At 43.1% G+C, this 20,236-nt stretch overlaps 1 protein-coding gene across 1 annotated transcript in view; it reads left to right on the forward strand.

Annotated features, from left to right (window-relative positions):
* PNPLA7 (patatin like phospholipase domain containing 7) overlaps window positions 1-20,236 on the forward strand; it is a 116,918-nt gene that overhangs the window by 50,255 nt on the left and 46,427 nt on the right. The window contains exons 20-23 of the mRNA XM_010720756.3: window positions 9,159-9,219; window positions 11,362-11,511; window positions 18,932-18,995; window positions 19,648-19,816. Coding sequence (XP_010719058.1) covers window positions 9,159-9,219; window positions 11,362-11,511; window positions 18,932-18,995; window positions 19,648-19,816 — 444 coding nt within the window. The remainder of the gene's footprint in view (window positions 1-9,158; window positions 9,220-11,361; window positions 11,512-18,931; window positions 18,996-19,647; window positions 19,817-20,236) is intronic.

Raw genomic sequence — 20,236 nt, forward strand, 5'->3', positions numbered from 1 at the left:
GAAAAACGACTGGCTAGAAAGTTTGAAATCTACTGGGATGTAGAGGAAGTTCAGGAGATGTAATGGAGAGAAGTCTTTGAGCTGAAAACTAATATACTGCATTCAGGGAAGGCTCTGGGCAGCAGTCCTACAAGAAGAATCCAGGGATCGTAGTGTTGCTCAGGTTGGAAAAGACCTTCAAGATATCAAGTCCATCCACAGGGATGATAGAGATCAAAAGCTGAACAGGCCTTAGCAGTGCAGTGCCGTGGTGGAAAACATAACTGTCGTCTTAAAATGCTTTTTGGAGGGGAGAAATGCTTGCATTCTTTCTAGTATTGGAAAAGCTTCAGTATCAGCCTGTGGCAGCACGCTTGAAGGAAGAAGCAGACCAAATGATGAGAGGATCAAAGGATGGTAGACTGGTGCTTGGAAATATTAACCTACAAAGGCAAAAAGATTGAAAGGTTAATGGAAGACATGATAGCTATTTTCAAGCATATAAAGTTATCTTCTGATAGAAAGGGCATGAATTACTCACCATATTGAGACAGAGCAAATGGTAGTGTACTGAAATTGCAGCAGCTGGATATTGAGAAAAGGCTGCATCTGCTCCCTAGAAAGGCTACAAGATTGTTACTTGTTTGTATAACCTCTTAAAAAAATCATTATGTTTGAGGTAGTGTTCAGTGCTGAGCAGAGGAATGAGCCAGGTGAACTCTGTGCTGTGTTCCCTCCTGCTGCTCTGGTGGAAGGATTTATGTGCAGGATGTATGATCTTCCTGTCCAACCAGAAGAAACAGAGTAATGAAAGGATGGCAGGTGCAGTCATTTTGGAATAACCTACTAGGATGCAATAACCAGTGTGTGATTCTGCAGTGATGGAGGATTTCCTCTTAGTTCTTTTGCATGAGGGGAAAAAACAAAAACGAATCAAACTGTGCCTCTGTCAAAGCTGTGTCCCTGACTGAGTGAGGAGGGTCTGCACATCTGGGTCTTGTCTGAGGAAACAGTGATCAACCATTGGTGCTTGTTCCCTGAGTGAAATGCTCAGAGGAATCCCACAGCAGGAGAATTGCTCTTGTTTTGGTGTTCCTCCGTAGAGCCTAAATGGACACAACAGCCAAGAGTTGTGCAGCTTCTGAGATAGAATTACCCTTTCAATTAGTTCCCCTTGAGCATCTGAATGGTGAAGATCCCTTTAATTCCAATAAAGGAGAGGCTTCATCCTGCATGTTTTTTTGCCAGTCCTGATATTTGTGGCTGATCCACAAAGCAATTTAACTCTTGAATACATTAGCAGAAAAATCTACCTGATATGTGAGAGAATTGTAAACATAAGTTATGCTTGTTCTCATCAGCAATGAGAAATGAGCGAAATCACGCTCTGTTCATCCTTACAGTAATTCACATTCCTTGAGCTGTGCTGCACAGCTGATGCTCAGGGATGCACCATCTGTTTGCCTTCTTGTTTTCTCTTCTTTCCTGTACATCTGCTTTGGTCCTGTTACGGACAGGACAGTGGGTTGCAGGGATCTTTGTGACCCACTCTAGCTGCTGTTATTTTGGGGGATGAAACAGATGAGTGAGCATGGGGAATCTCACCCAGCCTGTCAGTAACAACCAAATTTTCAGAGTACCTGCACAAAATGCCAGCTGCTGATTTCTAGATCCTGCTCAGTATGCATGGAGTCAAATCTAGCTTCTCAGGAAAGTGTCCCAACCTTGAGTTGCTATGGATAAGGCACCCTGAACACTCCCAGCTGAAGGTGGTCCACAGTGCAGAACATCTCCTTGGGCGTCTCAGGAGGCTAACCTGGGCCACAGGTTAGGGCTAGGGCCAAGGTTAACTGCCTGTCTGCAGCCACAGCTCCCCAACGCAGCCACGGGGGCACTCAGCCATCCAGAGTATTTGGTCCTCTGACAGCCTCAGAGCTTGCTTCTGGAGCTACTCGGAGCTTTACAGAGTTGCAGGAGTGAAATGAAATTGATTCTTTCTATTTTCATCACTGCTTTCGGTTCTGAAAAGTAGGACGGAGAGTCAGCTCACGATTTCTGGCACCACGGAGCAGAGCGCAGAATTTGTTAACAGATCAGAGATATTCTAACATCAGCGTGTAACTTGGATCGCATTTCATAGTTTATCTTTGCCTCTACTGAGCTGAGATTTTTATTTTATCTTTTTGTAATTCTGACTTGAAATGTAGACCTGCCATCGCTGATGGAAGTTGTGTTGAGAAATTGCTTTGGCACCGTGGAGAAGTGAACTGCAAGACAACCTTCTGCAGGCTACAAATGTGCTCGAGAAACTGCAGAGCTTTTCTGCATCTTCCTTTTAATTCTCTAAGTCTGCCCTCGGGATTTAAATATATTCAGAACTCATCATCCATCCTTAGCAGTGAGGTTTGCTGTGTCTGTCTGTCTATTTTAACTAGAGCTTTTTTGGAACTTTCCCTAGAGTTATCTGCCTTACAAAGTGAGCTCAGTAACGTGCACTCCTTTCAAAGCTCTTCCCCACAGCACTGTGGATATTGTGCATCGTGTTATTCAAGCTTGATGTAGCACTTTGGAATAGGTCAGGAGAGGCCACGCTTCTGGATTTTTCCTTGTTAGTTTTTCTCCTGGCCCATTAAAATAAGTTTTCTTTGACAGTGGGAGAAGTGGATGTGAAAGGGAGCAAAGAGAAGCATTCAGCAGAAGCGTACTTGCTGACTGCAGCTCCCCGAGGTGAGGCAGGCAGCAGTGCATGCTTACTCATCACACTGATGTGAGATTGACATTCTTCTTCAAGACATGATTGATCACAGGCATTAGAAGCTCAAACAACCCCAGGATCAAGCTTTGGTTCCTCCATGTGCTTTGGTGGCATTTGTAAAGGTGCCAGGAATGGTTGCAAGTGAGCATTTAGGATTTGCTTTGTCACTGCGGTTCTTGAGCCGTGTGAGTTTTAATCCGAGACCCCCTGCTAAGCTCCCTGGTTGCGTGGCAAGTGGAGTGCTTTGTAGGCTAACTGATGGGGGAGAGAACAAGCTTCGATGATGCCGTGGTTTTATGCAGCTGATGAGCTGATGTACCTCTCTTCCTCCCTTGTCCTCTCACCCCAAAAAGCCTTCAGAAAGCTGATGGAAAATAATCTTCAGTCCTGGAATGAGCTCTACAGAAATGGAACTGCTATTGTGTGAGTTTGTATAGATAAAATGGCTATTATTACTATTTTACCCCAATTGCACTTTGTAGAACAGAAAACCCTTGGCAGCCCTGTTTTCCACACCAGCTTATTCACCTTGGGTCTCTGTGTGGTAGAGAACCCATTTACTTGTCCTTTAACTAAATCAGATGTATGTGCAGGTCTATAATACCATGCTCTGAAGGTGCCAGTAAATTGTTATTTAATGTTTAAACTAAAGGTGGTCTGTCGGCTGCCTGTTTTGAAGGCTTAACTTTTAAATATACTTCATATATTTCTCAACTTCAAAGTCAGATGAAAATACATGGCTCTGCTGTGAGCAATTTTATTCCCTGTGAGAACGCTGTTCTTTTGGGTGTGGATGATGTTAGAGGATCCACTGGAGAGGATCAGAATAGACTTGGAATGGAAACCACCCTCAGATTTGTAGGGCTCTGTGGCGGTTGGTTGTATGGGATCCAAGCTGTGCATCAGGCTGGTTCCCTGGCTGCCTCAGCCAAGGCTGGCTTCCCAAAGCAGCAGCCTGCAGGCAGACAAGAAGACACCACTGACAAAGGATAGGACTGTCTCTTGGCTTTCTTGCAAAGGTTTTTTGTGCCTTAAGTGTACAAAACAACATATGGTTAAACCTGATCCTTAGTTTAGATATTTTTTTTTCAAGTCTTTCACCAATCGCAAAATAAAATATTAATAAGTGGTGGGAGAGTTTGACTCAATGTGTGGTGTTGTGGTTGGTCTGCCTTTTGTGCTATGAGGAGCAGCAGACTTGATGATGCTCCATTTTATGATGACCCACCCCACCTCATTCCCCATCCTGAGGTGAGGATGTGCCCAGGCAGACGGAGGAGAGGCAGGAGGTGACAGTGAAGGGATGCGTGTCCTATCATAGAAAGCCAAAACTGGACAAATTCAACAAAGTACAGTTTCTCTTCAGTACTCAGGATACTGAATTATTGGTCTGCCTTGAAAACGGTGTTTGTTGCTCCTTGAGGTGCTGACACTCTTGCTCTGCGAATGCAAGCACTCATGTTGGAGTGACCTGGTGATGTCACACCTGGTGTGCAGCTGGTTGGGGTCCTGCACAGCGTGGGGCAGAGCTGATGAGTGGGTCATTTCATTTTGGTTTTATTTCTTATGCGTTGTCCTTGTTGTGACTGAGGTGGTGCGGTGCTCTCTGAAGAAGCATGTTGCCATGTTTTGGATTTAGGAGAAAAGCTGCATTAACTGATGTTTTAGATGCTGTTGAGGAGCGTTTACTGTAAGTCGAGGACTTTTGGCTTCTCACAGTGTCCTGGGGGTGCACAAGGTGCTGGGAGGGGACAGAACCAGGACAGCTGACCCAGTCTGCCCAAAGGGATGTCCCAGACCTTATGGTGTGATGCTCAGCAATAAAACTGGGGGGGCTGCTCCTGCTCGAGGACTGACTGGGACTGGGTCAGTGGTGGGCATTGCACTGTGCTCACTGGCTTTATCCCATGGGCTTTATCCTTTTCTGATGGGGCCGTGAGCTGCGTGGTGCTGAGCTGCCTGCTGGGTTAAACCACAACACGTGTTTCTCCTAATGAGGTGAATTTGTACTACTACCCTGCCTTTTAAATCAATCAGTTGTGGCTGTAGTATTCTGTGAATTCAGAAGCAGGATATCGGTGCAGATTTTGTGACATCTTTGTGATTTTTCTAGATTGGTGTAGTGCAAAGTTAGCTGAGACTAGACAGATGTTTGATACTGTCGCTTGCTATTAACAGGCAGTTTGTCAGGCAATCTGTGCAGCTCACAGAAAGAAAATACTTTCCTACGGACACTTATTTACAATTGAATTTGCATTAAAATCACATTCACTAGGGCTTAATGTAAAGCAGATCTAGAGTTTCACCGTTTAATAGGAAGAAAAGCTCTAACCAGACTCTAGCTTTGGAAGGCGAGGGGGACAGCAGGCTGGAATATTTCAGGGTATTACAGGAAACAGGGCACTGCAGGGTAGCAGCAGCTATTCAAGTGTGGGAATTACCTTAGTGTGAAGCAGGTAGCTCAGGAGAATACCTGACACCTCAGGTGGATGGGTGCCTGCACCAGTGTTGTGTTGGAATCCTGCCTGGTCCCGTGGCTGAATGAGATTTGTTTAGAAGCTGAAGTGACTCATCTGAAGGTCAGAGAACACGGTCCCCTTGGGAATGGGAAGTTCAGCCCCTGCCCTGCAATGCAGAGGCTGCAGGTCTTTTCTGTAATTCAACGTTAGTTAAGCAGAGGGGAAAATTAATGGCTCGCCACAACCTTTGTACCAAGTGCAGAAACAGACATTCAGTGTGAGGCAGTGGGGGCTGCTGGGCTAACCTGAGTGGGTCTTCCTCGGGATGGAGCTGTGTCAGGAGCAGCAAGCACATCTCTGGGTAGCCGAGGTGGTAAGTGGCAAGGTGAAAGTTAGGAGGCAGTGAAATGGTGCTGAGAGAAGTGCTAACGCCCTTTGAGGAAGAGAAATCCCAGTCCCTGCAGACAGCCAAGGTCAGGCTGGACGGAGCTCTGAGCACTGATGGAACTGTAGGTGTCCCTGTGCATTGCAGGGAGTGGAACCTTTCAAGGTCCCTTCCAACTCAGGTGATTCTATGAAACGCTCCTTATTTTGACCTGCACAGAAGAGATCTGATGAGTTAATCTGGGAAGGTGAGGGAGTGGGAGAGGGAAGAAAGCTTTCTCCTTTGCAAAGTTTGTCTCACCTGAGTGCCCTGCACTCAAGGTCTGTGCAGTTCTATGAATCTACAGATGCAGCATTTGCAGGAGGAGGAGAGATCCCAGGGCTTTTGGAGAATAGTACTGATGTACCTGGAATCCCAAGTGGCTTTTGAAATTGAGTATTTCTCCATTTTCTAGCCCCATAAAGTAAGTCTTCTTCCTTCTGGCCTCTTGCATAAACTCTGGAGTGTGAATTTCTTTGCTTCTGAGTTCTTTTTGGCTATTGATGTGGCACTTTGCAATGTGCAGGGCAGCTCCTTGGCCCCGGAGCCCTCAGCCTCACTGAGATGCCCTATAGGTGTCTACATGACCCCGCTGGCAAAGCCTGACAAATGTGAACTTGGAGTCATTTTACAGCTTGAAATGGTAGCGCTGTGGCTGGGAGGGCATTATTCTATGCAAGGATGAGTTCAATCTGCAGCACGGTGATTTCATCTGGGTAGACTTATCTATGCCTCGGCTTACAACAGAAGTGCCTAATTGAAGTCTCTGCTCATTACTGGTTCGAGTGATTAACTGCAATTACCTGATCAGGATTTACTCTCTGCAAGCATGGCTTATAATCATGAGGAATGGCCAACTCAACTTGCTCAGAAACTGAACCATGCTTGCCTCTTTCCATAGTGTGAGCGATCGAAAAGTTGCATTTACTTTGCAGGCAATTAATTACCATAGCCTCATTTAGAAACGTCGTGTTGTTCTTAGATAAATCTGCACTCTATCTATCTGCCCTTTTTTGCAGTGCAGATTTTTCTTCAAACCGAAGTCAAACCTTAAATCCAAACGGAGTGCTTCTGTGCCAGCAGATTGGGCTGCAGCTGTGTCTGTGGGAGCAGGGCATGTCTTTGAGGTGCTAGGAGAGACTGAAATCCAGGACTGAACACACCAGGCACCTCTGTCTGTGCTGCAAAGGCTGTCTGGCCCCAGGAATGGGGCTGCAGTGGGAATGAGACCATATTGCATAGCTGGTTCCCGGCAGCACTGTGATTTCCTGCTTTCTCACCTCTACTTCCCCCTGCTACCAATTCCAAGTGTTTTTCCTTCAGAATGCACCAAAAGAGGGAACACAGGGATTTCTGCTCCCTGCCTGTGCCCAGTTAGCTGGGACTAAGGACGTTCTCCTGCCGGTGCCTCTGGCAGGTTGGTGTTCCCTGGCACATTTGCAGTCGTGTGTTTCCCTTCCTAGCCCAGGAGCTTGCTTCTGTCCCCCTCCTAAAGCTGAAGCAGCCCATTCATGCCACCCAGGTCCTTTCCTGGCCCTGTATCCCATGTCTCTCGGCCAAGGCTGCCTTTTGGCCTGGAGCTGTTGGGGAACCTGAAGGATGGGTGGCTTTGGCTTTCTTTTCCTTTTTTTGTCTGTGGATTTTGAATTCTGATTTGGTGAGATCTGCTTTGGCTGCTCTGCAGAGCCGTGGGTTTAGGTCAGTCATTGAAGCTTGGATCCATTGTTGGTGAGAAGTTTGATTTACAATGTCTTTTCCCTCAAACTGATGGACCAACATTTGTTAAGGAAAAAGCGTTGCCTTTTTTTTACCTCTATGTGAAAGAAAACATATAGTATAGGTAATAAAGAACTCCAAGGAAATTTCAGGCCAGTTCTTAGCTAGCATCTCAAATTGATGTTCCTTCGACGTTGCCATGACTGCGACAGAGTGACTCATCCTGTTATGGTGAGCAATTTGCTTGTCTTACAAAGTCACCGGGGAAATAATTTTCCCATATCTATATGTACCAAGGCTGCAAAGCTTGCTTTTGCAAACAAGACAAATACTATTTCCTGGTACTACAAGCAGCCGGCTGGAAAATGAGACCAGTAGGTTCTATTCTTAGTTCTGTCATTAACCTTGGACATTTTAACTTCACTGGAGCTCTCCTTAGCTGTCTGTAAAGAGGAAAAAGTTCTAAATACAGGAGTTGGTTTTAGAACGTAATTAAAATTCTGACGTTTAAAGTCATCCAGAAGAGTAAAATGTTGTTCAGTAATCCTTCCAGAACGACCGCAGTGGCAGTGTGTACGTGTGGCTGGCAGGAGTGAGAGATGGGGATGGCAGTGCTCCCAAGAAAGCTGTGTTTATATATCAAAGCTGCGAGGTCTCTCATTCTTTGTCAACCTCTTTTTAAGTGGCGTAGATGGAATGATTCAGACGGGAAGCTGAGCTGTCACAGTGCTTACAGCATCTTGTATTTGAGGGGTGCATCCTGCAGTGCTTGCTCCTTGGGAGCAGTGTTTCTCTTTGGCTGAGATCTGGGGTTGCCATTTGCTGCTGCCCGTTGGTTTGGAGATGCTTTGTGATTTCTGTGGGCTTTCTGTTGTGTTTTCTGTTTTGCTTTTTTGATGCCCTGCTGGGGATGTGATTTTGAATTGTTTGCCTGGGGGAGAATGTCTAATGATGACTCTGATTCTGAATGCATTTAAGTATCTCGTTTCTTATTTGGTAAAACATTTGTGTGGAGATCTTTCAGAATAAACAATGCATTTTTCAACTCTGCCATTGATTGATATTGCAATTATTGGTCTTCTGCTGTACAACTGATTGGGAAATATTGATTATTGGTGTTGGAGACGAGCTTAGAAGCTTTGCTTGGCTATGAGAATAGTGGTTTCTATCAGCAAAAGTCCTCCTCAGAGTGGCTGAGGGGGGAGAGAAAAGTCTGTCAGCTCAAAGGGACCAAACTTTTTTTGATTTGAGGGGCTGGTGTGGAAATGTCCTGATAAGTATTTTGCTCTGATTCTGTGTGGTTCAAGTGTGTGTTTGTCCCCTTAATGCAAGACATCTGAAACTGTTTACTGTGAGTTGACTAATTCCCACAGGGCAGGTGGAAGCAGGACTGCATGGGGAATTGGAGCCTGAGCTGCTTACAGCAGGTAGAGGAGGACAGCAGGCACCAACAGAGCGACTTTGTAGGGGTACAGGCATGCTGCAGAAAGAAAGCAGAGCTGGAAATGGAGTTTCCCCTAATTAATTGGATTTTTTTTCCTTTTGTTCCCAGTGTAAGTCAAATAATGGCTGCTTTGTTTTGTGTCTTTGTTTTTTTTTTTTTTTTTCCCATAAGTAAGACAAGACAGAAATGGTGAAATGATAAAATGATCAGACACCATACGTTACAACAGGAAAGAAGTAATGGCTACAAAACTGTATCTCCTTATTGTTCAACCAGAGATAACATTTTACAGAACTTAGAAGTGTCCATTTAATTGCACTGTTTTGAGTATATTCTGCCTGAACGTTTGTTTCTTTTCTTCCTCTTGTCTCCCATTGCTAGGTTGTGACTAGACTTATTCACTTGCTGGGCGAGAAGATCCTTGGCAGCCTTCAGCAGAGAGGTAAGAGTCATTGCTGGACTCTTCCCATCCGTTCTGGTGCTTGCTTGGAACTGGAACTACACCATTAAATTCAGAAAAAGAAAGTAACTACTTGACAAGAGAACTTGTCCCTAAATATTTTTGCTGTTGGTTGTCACAAGTGAATGTTTAATTTGCTATATGTAAGTACACCATTTTTTTTGGTGGGGAGAAGTGGCTGCGTAAGGATAGGAGTGGATGGAAAACTACTGCTGTGTACGTGCAGTGATATTTCCATGAAGTCTCTTGCTAAAGCACAGCTCCAAGGGATCGTTAGAAATAACTGCCACGATAGACCTGAGTCTGATAGTCATGCTGAGTGGCTTCTGCATACGGACTGACTTAGCATGTCTGTATTTGCATTATCTTAATGAATTGTCTGAGAGCAAATGGTTCATTATGCATTGGTTGGTAAGTGTTATGTATGTGGCAGAGGCAAACCAAAGTGTATTTACTAATTGAAGTGAGTAGGAGGAAGTTTCCCATAGTTGGTTGTTCTTGAGCAGCTTTTAACAGAAAACAAATGTGTGTTAACCACTGGTTGTGTTGGGGGATTCTTTGCTGTTGTGGTTTTTTGATTGGTTTTAATAGAAAAATTCTCTACTATTTCTTTTATTGGTGTTTTAGATATTCCAAGGTGACTGGAATTGAAGCTGTCACCTTGCAGGTTTTGAAGCCGTTTTGGGGAATGAATTTCCAAGTCCATTCTTTAAGTGCTCTGGATACACCATCAGTTTTTGTGTATCTCTAGCAGTAATTGTTCTTAATCTCTTGTGCATGCTGAAATGCCTTTGTGGCCTAGGGCAGAGTTTGCACTGCTTGGGAAATGGGACAATATGTGCTCTGGAAAAGATGGAAGGAAAATTAGTGGTAGGCAATAATAGGAGCAGGATCAGAGAACAGCCATTGAAGTTCTGAGGAGAGAAGGACCAATGGAGATGAAAGAGTGGAGCAGTGATATGTAACTTGTTTGAACCTACAAATACCTTCTTGAAGATCACCTAAAAGAGAAAAAAACGATTTAATGTTCTGTGGAGAGCTATTTTAGAAGACTTGAATATCTCCAGTGCTGAATATATTTGCAAAAAAGGTTTATCTGGCATTTCTTTGTGTCCTACAGTGTACTATTGATCTTGCATATGCACTTTAAATGAGTTTTCATATCAATTGCAGTATATCATGTGCTTCTGTATGTCCATCCTGAGAATGGCACGTGGTGGAGCTTTGCAGGGTAAAATAAGATGAGCCAGTTGCTAAATCTTAACTTAGATGGCATTGATTTTATTGTATGCTTACAGTTGAGTTGGCAGGTGCTAGCAGCAAAGATTGTCTGAGAGGGGTTACAGAGGAAATAAATGGTATAAAACTGAAAAGAACTGTTTGTAGAACACATCTATCATTCTTTTCCTGAGCTAAACTATCTGGGAAGATCTTTGTTACGTGCTTTTCTCTGCCCGTAGCCTGTCTGTGCTGCTCGGTCTATTGCAGTATATTGGAGATGCTTCCACAGTTGCTTTGCATCTGTTTTAGAGGTTCCATGTTTTATTTTAACATTCATGCACACCTGTCTGTAGATTCACATTTTCCCATCTTGGAAAGGAGTGAAAATAGACGTAGATACTCGTTTCCTACAGAAACTCTGTTGAAAATGTGTATTTATTTCCTTGATCAGAAATACCGTAAGAAGTGGGTATTTATTTTGGATATATTTGGATACTGACAACAAAGCTGGGCTTTTGCTATTTGAGATAACTCCCCTTGAGAGGCAGACTGATGTCTCAATGTTGTGGCTGTGCGTGGTGCCGTTCGGTCTTTTTCTTAACAGCTCAGGTGAAGGCACATTGCGTTTTACCTGTTCCTATCACTCAGATACTTTAAATTTGCTCAGCTTTTACCCACATCCTGTGTCATCTGCTGATAATGACAGAAATCCATTTCTTCTTCCCTGTTGTGCACGAATGCAGAATCTTTCCTTTTGTGTGAAATGGAGGATGTTGTGTTTAACTTGGGTGAAGCCATTCAGTGATAGTTCCCTTACTGCCTCTGGATGACTGGATGACAAAGGATGTGGCTTTCTTGTTTCTGTTTGTTGTTTCTTGTTTGTTTTTTTTTCTTTTCCAACAGGCCATCCCTTTGGATTGCACAGCTCAAGCAGCAAGTGGGATGCCGGAAATCCTGCCAGCAATCTTTCCACAATAGCAATCATGCCAGTGTCTGAAGAGGTGCCACTTACTGCTTTCACTCTGGAGCTCAAGCACGCTCTCAATGCTGTGGGTAAGAAGTGTTCACGTGTTACTGCATCATGGGAAATAAATGCCTCTTATCTTTTCAGAGAAGTATAGCCAGGTACCTGTCAATCAGCAGTGGATTCACGCTTCGTTTGGAGGGGAAGCCACGTAGCAATGCTCCAGATGAGATCTTCCTAATCTCTTTCTTTCCTTATCATGTTTTCCTAACATACACTGGAAAATACTGTGGCGTCGATTACTCAGAAAGATTATCTGATTTGTGTGACCTGTTGCACTCCTAAGACTGCAGGTACTGCAGCAGATGAGCGCCCGCACCGTCCTGCTCCCACAGGGCCTGTTTGAGAGTTCAGGTTTTTTTTCTCTTAACTGTGAGCCTCTTCCAGACTTTCTTAGTTGTACAGCCTGATCCCACAAAGGGTTTCTCTTACAATTTTCTGTTGTTAGCTAGGTAGTAAGTGCCAAACATAAGACTGGATAGAGAAGGCTTGTGCAGGAGATCCATCCAGGTTGGCACTGGAATTTGTGCCTTCCTACACTAGCTTACTTCATCCTGTTTGTTGCCAACTTGTCTGTCTTGTGCTCACGAAACCATGCATTCAGTTAACAACTGATTCATTAATTGCTATATCCATTGGTGAAGTTGGTTGCACAATCCCAGTTGCTCACAAAGCCATGTGCCTAATTCACAGATCAGATCGTGCTCCACTATAGTTTGATATTTCCTGAACATCCTTTTCCATCCTTATATGCTATCATAGATCTCGAGTAAATCTCCTGTAGTTCTTTGAATTGAAACTCTGCTGTCTCAGAGCATTTTGGAAAGTACAGGCTACATGATGCTTGATCTATAACCACTCAGATTTATTTAATGGTTATTTTTCTTGGTCTTAATTAAGGGTATCTGGCACTTAGGGGAGTTGCTCTTACTATTCTGTTTTAAAACCTTCTAGATGAGCAGGCAAAGGAAAACGTGGTTGGTGTTTGATCTCCTTCACCTTCAGAGATGTAAATTTTGTACGCATTTGTTGTGTTACAGTGAGCACTAATTGTGGGTGTTTGAAGATTCCTCTTATTTTGGGGAGGCAAAAAAAAAAACCAGTTCATAACAAAACAAAGATTTCAGCCATAGCTCTGTTGCTGATGGGTACTTAGAATGGATTGGTGCCAGCTTGTTTTGATGGGCGACAGCACCAGGAGCCTGTAAATAAAGGAAACCAAGATTAAGTATTTAAAGGACTATTCAGAATAAAAATAACCCTTCTAGTTGAAAGCAACTAGAACGTAACAAACGGAGGGTTTTGTTTTGATCACTCGGCCTTTTCTTGTGCACCCTTCATTTTTTATTTTCTGCATCTAAACTGACGCCTGTGTAGTACTTGGCAGCTATAGATAGTATACAACCTTGGCATCTGAAGTTCTTGCCAAGATGGAGCAGACGGCTGCAGTGGGAAGAGGAAAGTGTTGTGTGAAAACACAGCTAGCCAGATGGTCCCAAACACAGCTGGTAGACCAAGCTCTCCAGCCTTGATAGCCCCGATTCGTCGGGTCAGCCTGGTGTTTGCTCAGCCCACAACTCTTTGAAGCAGTGGTTAACCTTCTGCCAATGGTTTGTTGTGTGTTTGTGTACTGTAGAGCTTTGAGGGTCACTTTTTTTAATGCAGGCTGTATTCTATTATTTTTATTTTTTAGCAGCGTTTTTCTCTTTTTTTTTTTTCCTAATGCTTTTGTGCTTTCTGCTGAGGCTGTAAGTTGTTTGAGTGTTCTGTAGTGATGCGTGAAAAAAAGGTCTGAACAAGCTAAGTCAGTGCTGTGAAGCAAAATTTCAGTTTACTTTTGGGTTTTCTTGACTATGCACCTGATCAGTGAGAACTCCGTCCATTTTACACATGAGGAACTCAAACACACTATGTGGAGAGATTTGGATTAGGTCCTTAGTGATCAACTATTGTATTGGACCTCATCTTTGTGAGTGCTTACCTGCTTCTGACTTTCAAATTGGTGAATTGGGTCTTAGCTGTGAGCTATGATTAGATGTTAAACTTAATTACGAAATGAGAGGTGTTATTTAATGTGCTTGAGAAGGTTTAACTGAAGATCTTTCTCTTTGGAATGTCAGTTTGAGTGAATATATTCCTAATTCTGGAAATTAGAGGTATTTCATCACACACATTTTAATCAGCACTTGCTGCTTATTCTCTTGTTTTCTCTTGGAAGAACTTGTTACTAAGCTGTAAACTGAGATGTTTAAGGTTTGATTCTTGTTATTTCAAGGCCAGACCAATGAAACATGTTTCAGATCAGTGTAGACTAGCCTTGGTGTGTAGGAACTTGTGTGGGGTTAAAGCAGCTGGTTTTCAGTTTCCTACTGCAACTTAATATATTTTTATAACATTCCCTAATCTTCCCATAATATTAATTTAGATGGATATTGTAGTAATGTCCTTGCTGCAGGTTGGAGAAAAGAGAAATTAGAATAAATGCAGTAATTCTGAAATGACTGCCAGAACCATAATGAGCTATCACTGCAGGAGGTGGTAACTTCTGGGGGAAGTCTGCAGGCTGACCTTCATCCTGGGTGAGTGGTCTGTCTGTAGGTTGGGTTGGAACAAAACCTACAAAATCAGATTGGGGGATGCTTTTCTTTCCTTGGGACAGGCATTAGAAGGCTGTTTCCAGTGCATTTTTATTTTGGTTTATGACTACTTTCATCTTATTAGAGGAGTCTAATAGTAATCACAAAGAGAGTATCTCAGTCTGGGAGGATGAACGTTAATATCAGTATGAGTTAATTTGTGCTGTCCACAAGAGTGGAAAAACAAAGTAGAAATTAATTCACCAATAATAAGGCTTATTACATTATTCACAAATAATAGGGTTTATAGGTTTGTTACTTGAATCTATTATGTGGATTTAATATTTAAATTTGTAGTGGAACCAGGTGATGTCCAGGCTGGGCTTGGTTGGTCTTTTGACTATAGGCATTGCTTTATTTTTGTATTGTTTTGAAGCATACAGTAAAATAAGCTTATCCCTTTGGTTGGTGTCTGTGTTCTTCCTGCTGACCCCATCAACTGGCAGAACAGGAGTGAAGCAGTTACCTGGTGCCTGATGGCAATAAATCAGCGTGAACCCGTCTTCATCTTGAGAAAATTATGATGGTAAAACATGATCATAATATCATAGACTGGCTGAGATTGGAAGGGACCTTAAAGATCACTGAGCTCCAACCCCTGCTGAGGGCAGGGAATGATCTGAGCACTGAGAAGAGGGCAGAGGAGTCCTGCAGAGCGTGGCAAACCAGGGGCTGCTCACTGCTTCCTTGCTGTTTGCTTTCATGCTGCAGTGTCAGAGCCCTTTCTCTGAACCTCAGTCTTTGGGTCTCCAGAGAAAGAGAACGCAGAATATAAAACCTGCAGAGAACTGGGATAGAATTTTCCACTTCAGAACTAGAGTGAATTAAAAGTGAGCAAGTTCTTTGTTTTGTCTTTTTGCTGCGCAGTTGCAAGTTGGATCAACCATGCCAATGAGTTCTGGTCAATGTCCTTTGGTTTTCTTTGGTTATTTTTTTTTCCCCTGAATTCTTGCAGAGCAGAGAGCAGCTCTTGTACAAAAAAAAAAAAAAAAAAAAAAGAAAAAAAAAAGCAGCTCTTCTAGAACATTGAGGTTTGAAAAAATGGATTTGCCTAGCTATTTTTCATTTCTAACTGGTACCACATAACTGATGTGCAAATGGCTGTGCAAATTCTGGCTTTCTGTGGAAGCCCCTCTGATTGTATGAAAATTTCAGACTAAGTAGAGAGGAAGGTTTCAAATCCAGCATACACTTTTCTCCTCTTGCTTATAGCCCTTAACTCAGCTTGCTTTCAGTTCCTAATTATGTATAATGCATTGAAAATCTCACTGAAATACCTTTACTAATAATTTATTGGACTTTTTAATGCATTATTCTACCAGAATATTCCTTCTTTATGCATAAATTAGATTTAAAGGTTAAGTATCTAATGTGTTGAGATGAATGTGGTGCCTGGAACCAGCACAGGATGGTACTCTTTGCTGGGCAAAGTCTTCTGACACTGAGACACCAGCCTCCTTTCTCAAGTCTTTGTCTTTGGCACACAACTCTGTAGACTTTTGTTAAGTGCAATAGAAGTTCTGATTTGATGAAGTCCAGGCAAGTAAGTTTTGCTGTGATTGAACTTTTTCCTTGGTTCTTGGCTGTGTCTGTCTGTACCTGTGTTTTTATCCAGGTTGAGGTGCATTTGCAACCATGTCTAAGCATCAGTGATCACTTCCCTCATATGTTTCCCTATTTCAGTACTTCATGTCTGATTCAACTGAGGTGTGTGATTCCAGGATTATATTAGATATAGAACTAGGGCATCTGATTTGCCACTCTTTCATATCTTGGGAAGTGCTGTATCTGGAAAACATTACGAAAGTGAGTACCATGTTTATCTTTAGAAAAAAGGGAAAAGGTATGCATCTCTTACGTAATGCTTGTCTTCTTACTGGGCCACAGTATGAGACTGGGAGCCTCGCTGAAGTGCAATCTCAGCCCTGCCTTATTCTTAAAAGATGCAATGAGCCAGACCTCTGATATTTGCCAGTGCTTTGTTCTTCTCACTCCTCTTTCACAGACTTGTAGTTCTGTCCTGAAAATAGATGACTTTGGAGTACCAATTTAGATGCTCTGTGAGGTTTCTCAGTGAATCATGATCATCTGTGCCTGGGGGTGAGCTGCTGACATGCTGTGTTTTCTCACCTGGAGCACAGAAGAGCCAGGATTCAGACTCCCAATGAGTATGCTGAAAGATAAGTCTCTGGGGAACTTTTAAAAGTTACCACCTCTGGCTTGGAAATTCATGAGCTGCAAATTGCTGGAGGCTTGGAGAATGGCATTAAGCTTTCCCTGCTCTAATACTCGTGCCCAGCAATCTGTTGTTGGTCACACTCAGACAGTAGTGGGCTAGATAAATATTGAACATTACCTCATATCACCTTTCCTGTGCTCTTACCTTTGAGCTGTTAACCCTATGTCTAATCCTTCTGAAAGAGAAGACAGTGGAGGATGGAGGGATGTTGCTGTTCCACCAGGAGCAGCCATAAGGTGCCTGGGGGCTGCTGTAGGTATGGAGAGAGCATCACATTATCACCCGGTGACGTGCATTGGCACTGCTGTAACACATTGACTGGGACATTCCTGCCTACCAGCAAGGCTGTGTGAAGGGTGTATACTTGGGAAGCATTTTCATTACTTGGTTATTCTCAGCACTTTAGTCTAAATAACACGTGGTCGTACTGTTTTATGTGCTTGAGAACACATATGTTGGTGTTCTTGATCACGTTGATGGAAGGTTATTTAATGGTTGACTAATTGGGAGCTTGCTAGAAATTGGAAGTATAGAGCAGATGGTTGCTGCTTCTGAAGCAAAACAGAGCTGTTTGAGTTGGAGGCATCGCTGAGTCCTGTGCTGGTGGTGATTGATGGTCTGTGTGCCCTTGTCCTCCAGGGGCAGGCACTGGGAGGCTCCTGCAGTGTGTCCGTACTCATGGGTTGGGTTATGGGTCGCAAATGCAACAGGAGGGTGCCTGGATGTGACTTCTGAAGAAATGCTCCTCCTCGAGGCTCTGTAGGTGTGTTACCCCCACTTGAGCAGCGTCTGTGGGTGAGGTAACCATCACCTTAATAATGTAGAGCTGCATCCCAGCTCTACAAAGCCACCTTTGTGCTGTGAGTCAGAGGCGTTTGGGGCTGCATCACTGTGTTTAATGTGTCCTCTTGGGGCAGGTGCTCTGCTGCATCAGATTGATGTGGTGGGCTCTGAGATCCCAGCAGACAGGCACAGGGGGTTCACAGCAGATGTAATATGGAGCACTCACTGCTCTCCTTATCATCAGTCTCTTATTGGACATTTTTACTGCATTCCTCAGCTCATTTTACATTCCTGTTAGTCTTTGCCTGCTAAACTTTCACCACCATCATAAAACTTTTTAGGTCGCATGTGTTGGAAGAATAACTGGTCTACATATCATTTCTGTTTTGCTGAGAGCTTTGACACATTAATGAGCACAAATGACAACTCAGGTGTTGAATACTTTTTCAGAATTTGCCTGCCCTTTCTCCCTTACAGTGGGGAAATGAAATTCAACTCAAGTCCTCCCAACTTCTGTGCTTTCCTACTAGCTTTTGCTTCCTATGTCTGTGGTCTTCACTCATGGTATATTCTTATGTATTTAAAAAAAAAAGAGCAAATGTTATTTGGATGTTTGGAAATAAAAGATTAAAAATCCAAAATTGAGCTTTTTTTTTTTTGTGTCAGGTCTGGCACTAAACTGTGCTAAAACAGAGTGAAGCCTGGGCAGGAAGGAGCTGAGCATTAGGATAGATGCAGGTTGATGCTGAAGGTCTAGATACTGTACTTGTGCTTTTTCTTTTTGAGCATCTAACTGGGGAATTCTGATACTTTACCATCTTGTTCACTGCTGTTTTCTTTATTTTTACTAAATACATTATGCCATGCTGCTTTGTTACTGCCTGGAGGGGCTACACATGATTAAGTGCTGTGGTCTTTTGTACATGATTTTCTGTTCTTTTATTAGTAGAAAGGATTGCATTAGGAGAGCACCCATACCAAGTGAATGGAAAACGTGAATTTCTCAATATGAGAAATATGAGGTTAATCTTTTGTTTTTCTCAGGTTTGCTTTTTTTTTTTTGTATTTAGCTGCAACTATTTTGCAACTTCCACCAATGAAATAGAATCACTAAGAAAGAAAAAAAATACATGAAAGTGCCTGTAAGAAGCTGATCTTCTTTGTGTACTGAAATCCATCTCAGACATGCTGCTGCTGCCAGATGTGCATATGTTTAGCTGTAGTAGAAGTAGTGTGGATTAGACTCAGCCCTATGGATTTGGATTTCTCTTTAGAAAAAGACCAGAGGGTTGTGAGTATGGCATATTGAATAAGAAGTACTACTAGAGAGCTTTAGTTCTCATCTGAGGAGCTGCTTTACTGCAGGGTGAACAAATTTATGTATTTCAGTATGCCAGTGAGTCAGCTTCGTTCTTTGAAACCAGGTGCCTGAGGTTTTCTATGGTTTGGAAAGATATGTGTACCCTAAATATTGTTCTTTGTGGCACCAAAATACAGAATGAGGGCTTCTACTTCAGCTGTATGGCATTGAAGAACGCAATAAAAGAGCTTGTAGGTCGGGGCCAATGCATGAATACAGCTCTGGGAATGTGGGAAACGGAAGATGTTATTGTAGTTTAGTGTGAGAATCTTCATGCCAGCTCTTCTGTGGCAACCCTCAATGCACTTATCCATCAGGATCGTTAAAGAAAAAAGCTCCATTTGTTATAGTGATATAGCTACATTTCCCCAATACAGTTTGTCAGGAGCTGAATGGAAGACATTCATGTATGAACCACTCTGTTCTTTCAGGTCCTGCCTTGCTGCTCACAAGTGACAACATCAAACAGCGGCTGGGTTCTGCTGCACTGGATAGGTACGTGCCACCTGTATGTGGGAAAATGCAGAAAGGTACCCTGCAAATATACAGTGTTTGGGAACAAAACCTTCTGTTTTAACATACAGTGTACCTGTCTGATCAAGGTGTTTGAGACAATGGTGTTTCAAGAGCCTTTGGTTCAAATGTGGGTTATTTTTTTTATTTTTCCCCATAGTTACTTTCTCACTTGTGCAATCAGACAAGCTGAGTTAGCCTAAGGGTGGTGAGGCAGTGGAACAGGTTGCCCAAGGAGGCTGTGGATGCCCCATCCCTGCAGGCATTCAAGGCCAGGCTGGATGTGGCTCTGGGCAGCCTGGGCTGCTGGTTGGCGACCTGCACACAGCAGGGGGTTGGAACTGGATGAGCATTGTGCTCCTTTGCAACCCAGGTCATTTTATGATTCTATGTCATGGAAGCCTTACTGAAGCACTGCATCCTCTTTTCTCTGTGTGCATATTGAGTGGTATAAATAACAAAGAAATCAACATGCACGAGCCTGGAAATGAAGGCAGGGGGGGAATGTTAGGAAACAGACTGAGCAAGCAAGAGATGCAAGGTTCTGATCCTCTTCAGATGCTGTGCTTGACGTGCAGGACTTCACTCTGGCAGGAGCTGTGGCCTGAAAGAAGTTTGTTTTCTCTGTCCCCAGTATCCATGAGTACCGACTGACGAGCTGGCTGGGCCAGCAGGAGGACATCCACCGCATCGTCCTCTACCAGGCAGACAGCACCCTCACTCCATGGACTCAACGCTGCATCAGACAGGCTGACTGCATCTTGATAGTAGGGCTGGGAGACCAGGAGCCCACTGTTGGAGAGGTGTGGAACAGCTTCTTTCCGTGTTTGCACTGTTAGCAGTCAAGAGCGAAAAAAATGTTGTTTCACACAAGTGAATTTCTGGGGATTTAATACCCAATGAAGCATTAATAATGGATTTCTTGGGAATATTTCATTATAAGTAGAGGAATTAAATGAGAATTTTCTGAAATGACAAGCATTATACAAAAATATTTCCAGCGGAGTTCCAAAGAATCATTTTGGTCAATGGTAAATCAAAAACAAATCGCATTGAAGCAATGTGGCATTCATGTTTCTGTCCAGAATTTCTCTGCAGGATCTCCAGATAAGGAGATAAAATCTTCTTTGGTACATTTAATGGTGTATGTGTAGGGAAAGCTATATGTGAATTGTGTTGTATTTCATTACAGACTGTAAGCCTTTTTTTTTTTTTTTTTTTCC

The sequence above is a fragment of the Meleagris gallopavo genome, chromosome 19 (assembly GCF_000146605.3).
Source record: "Meleagris gallopavo isolate NT-WF06-2002-E0010 breed Aviagen turkey brand Nicholas breeding stock chromosome 19, Turkey_5.1, whole genome shotgun sequence".
Lineage (NCBI taxonomy): Eukaryota > Metazoa > Chordata > Aves > Galliformes > Phasianidae > Meleagris > Meleagris gallopavo.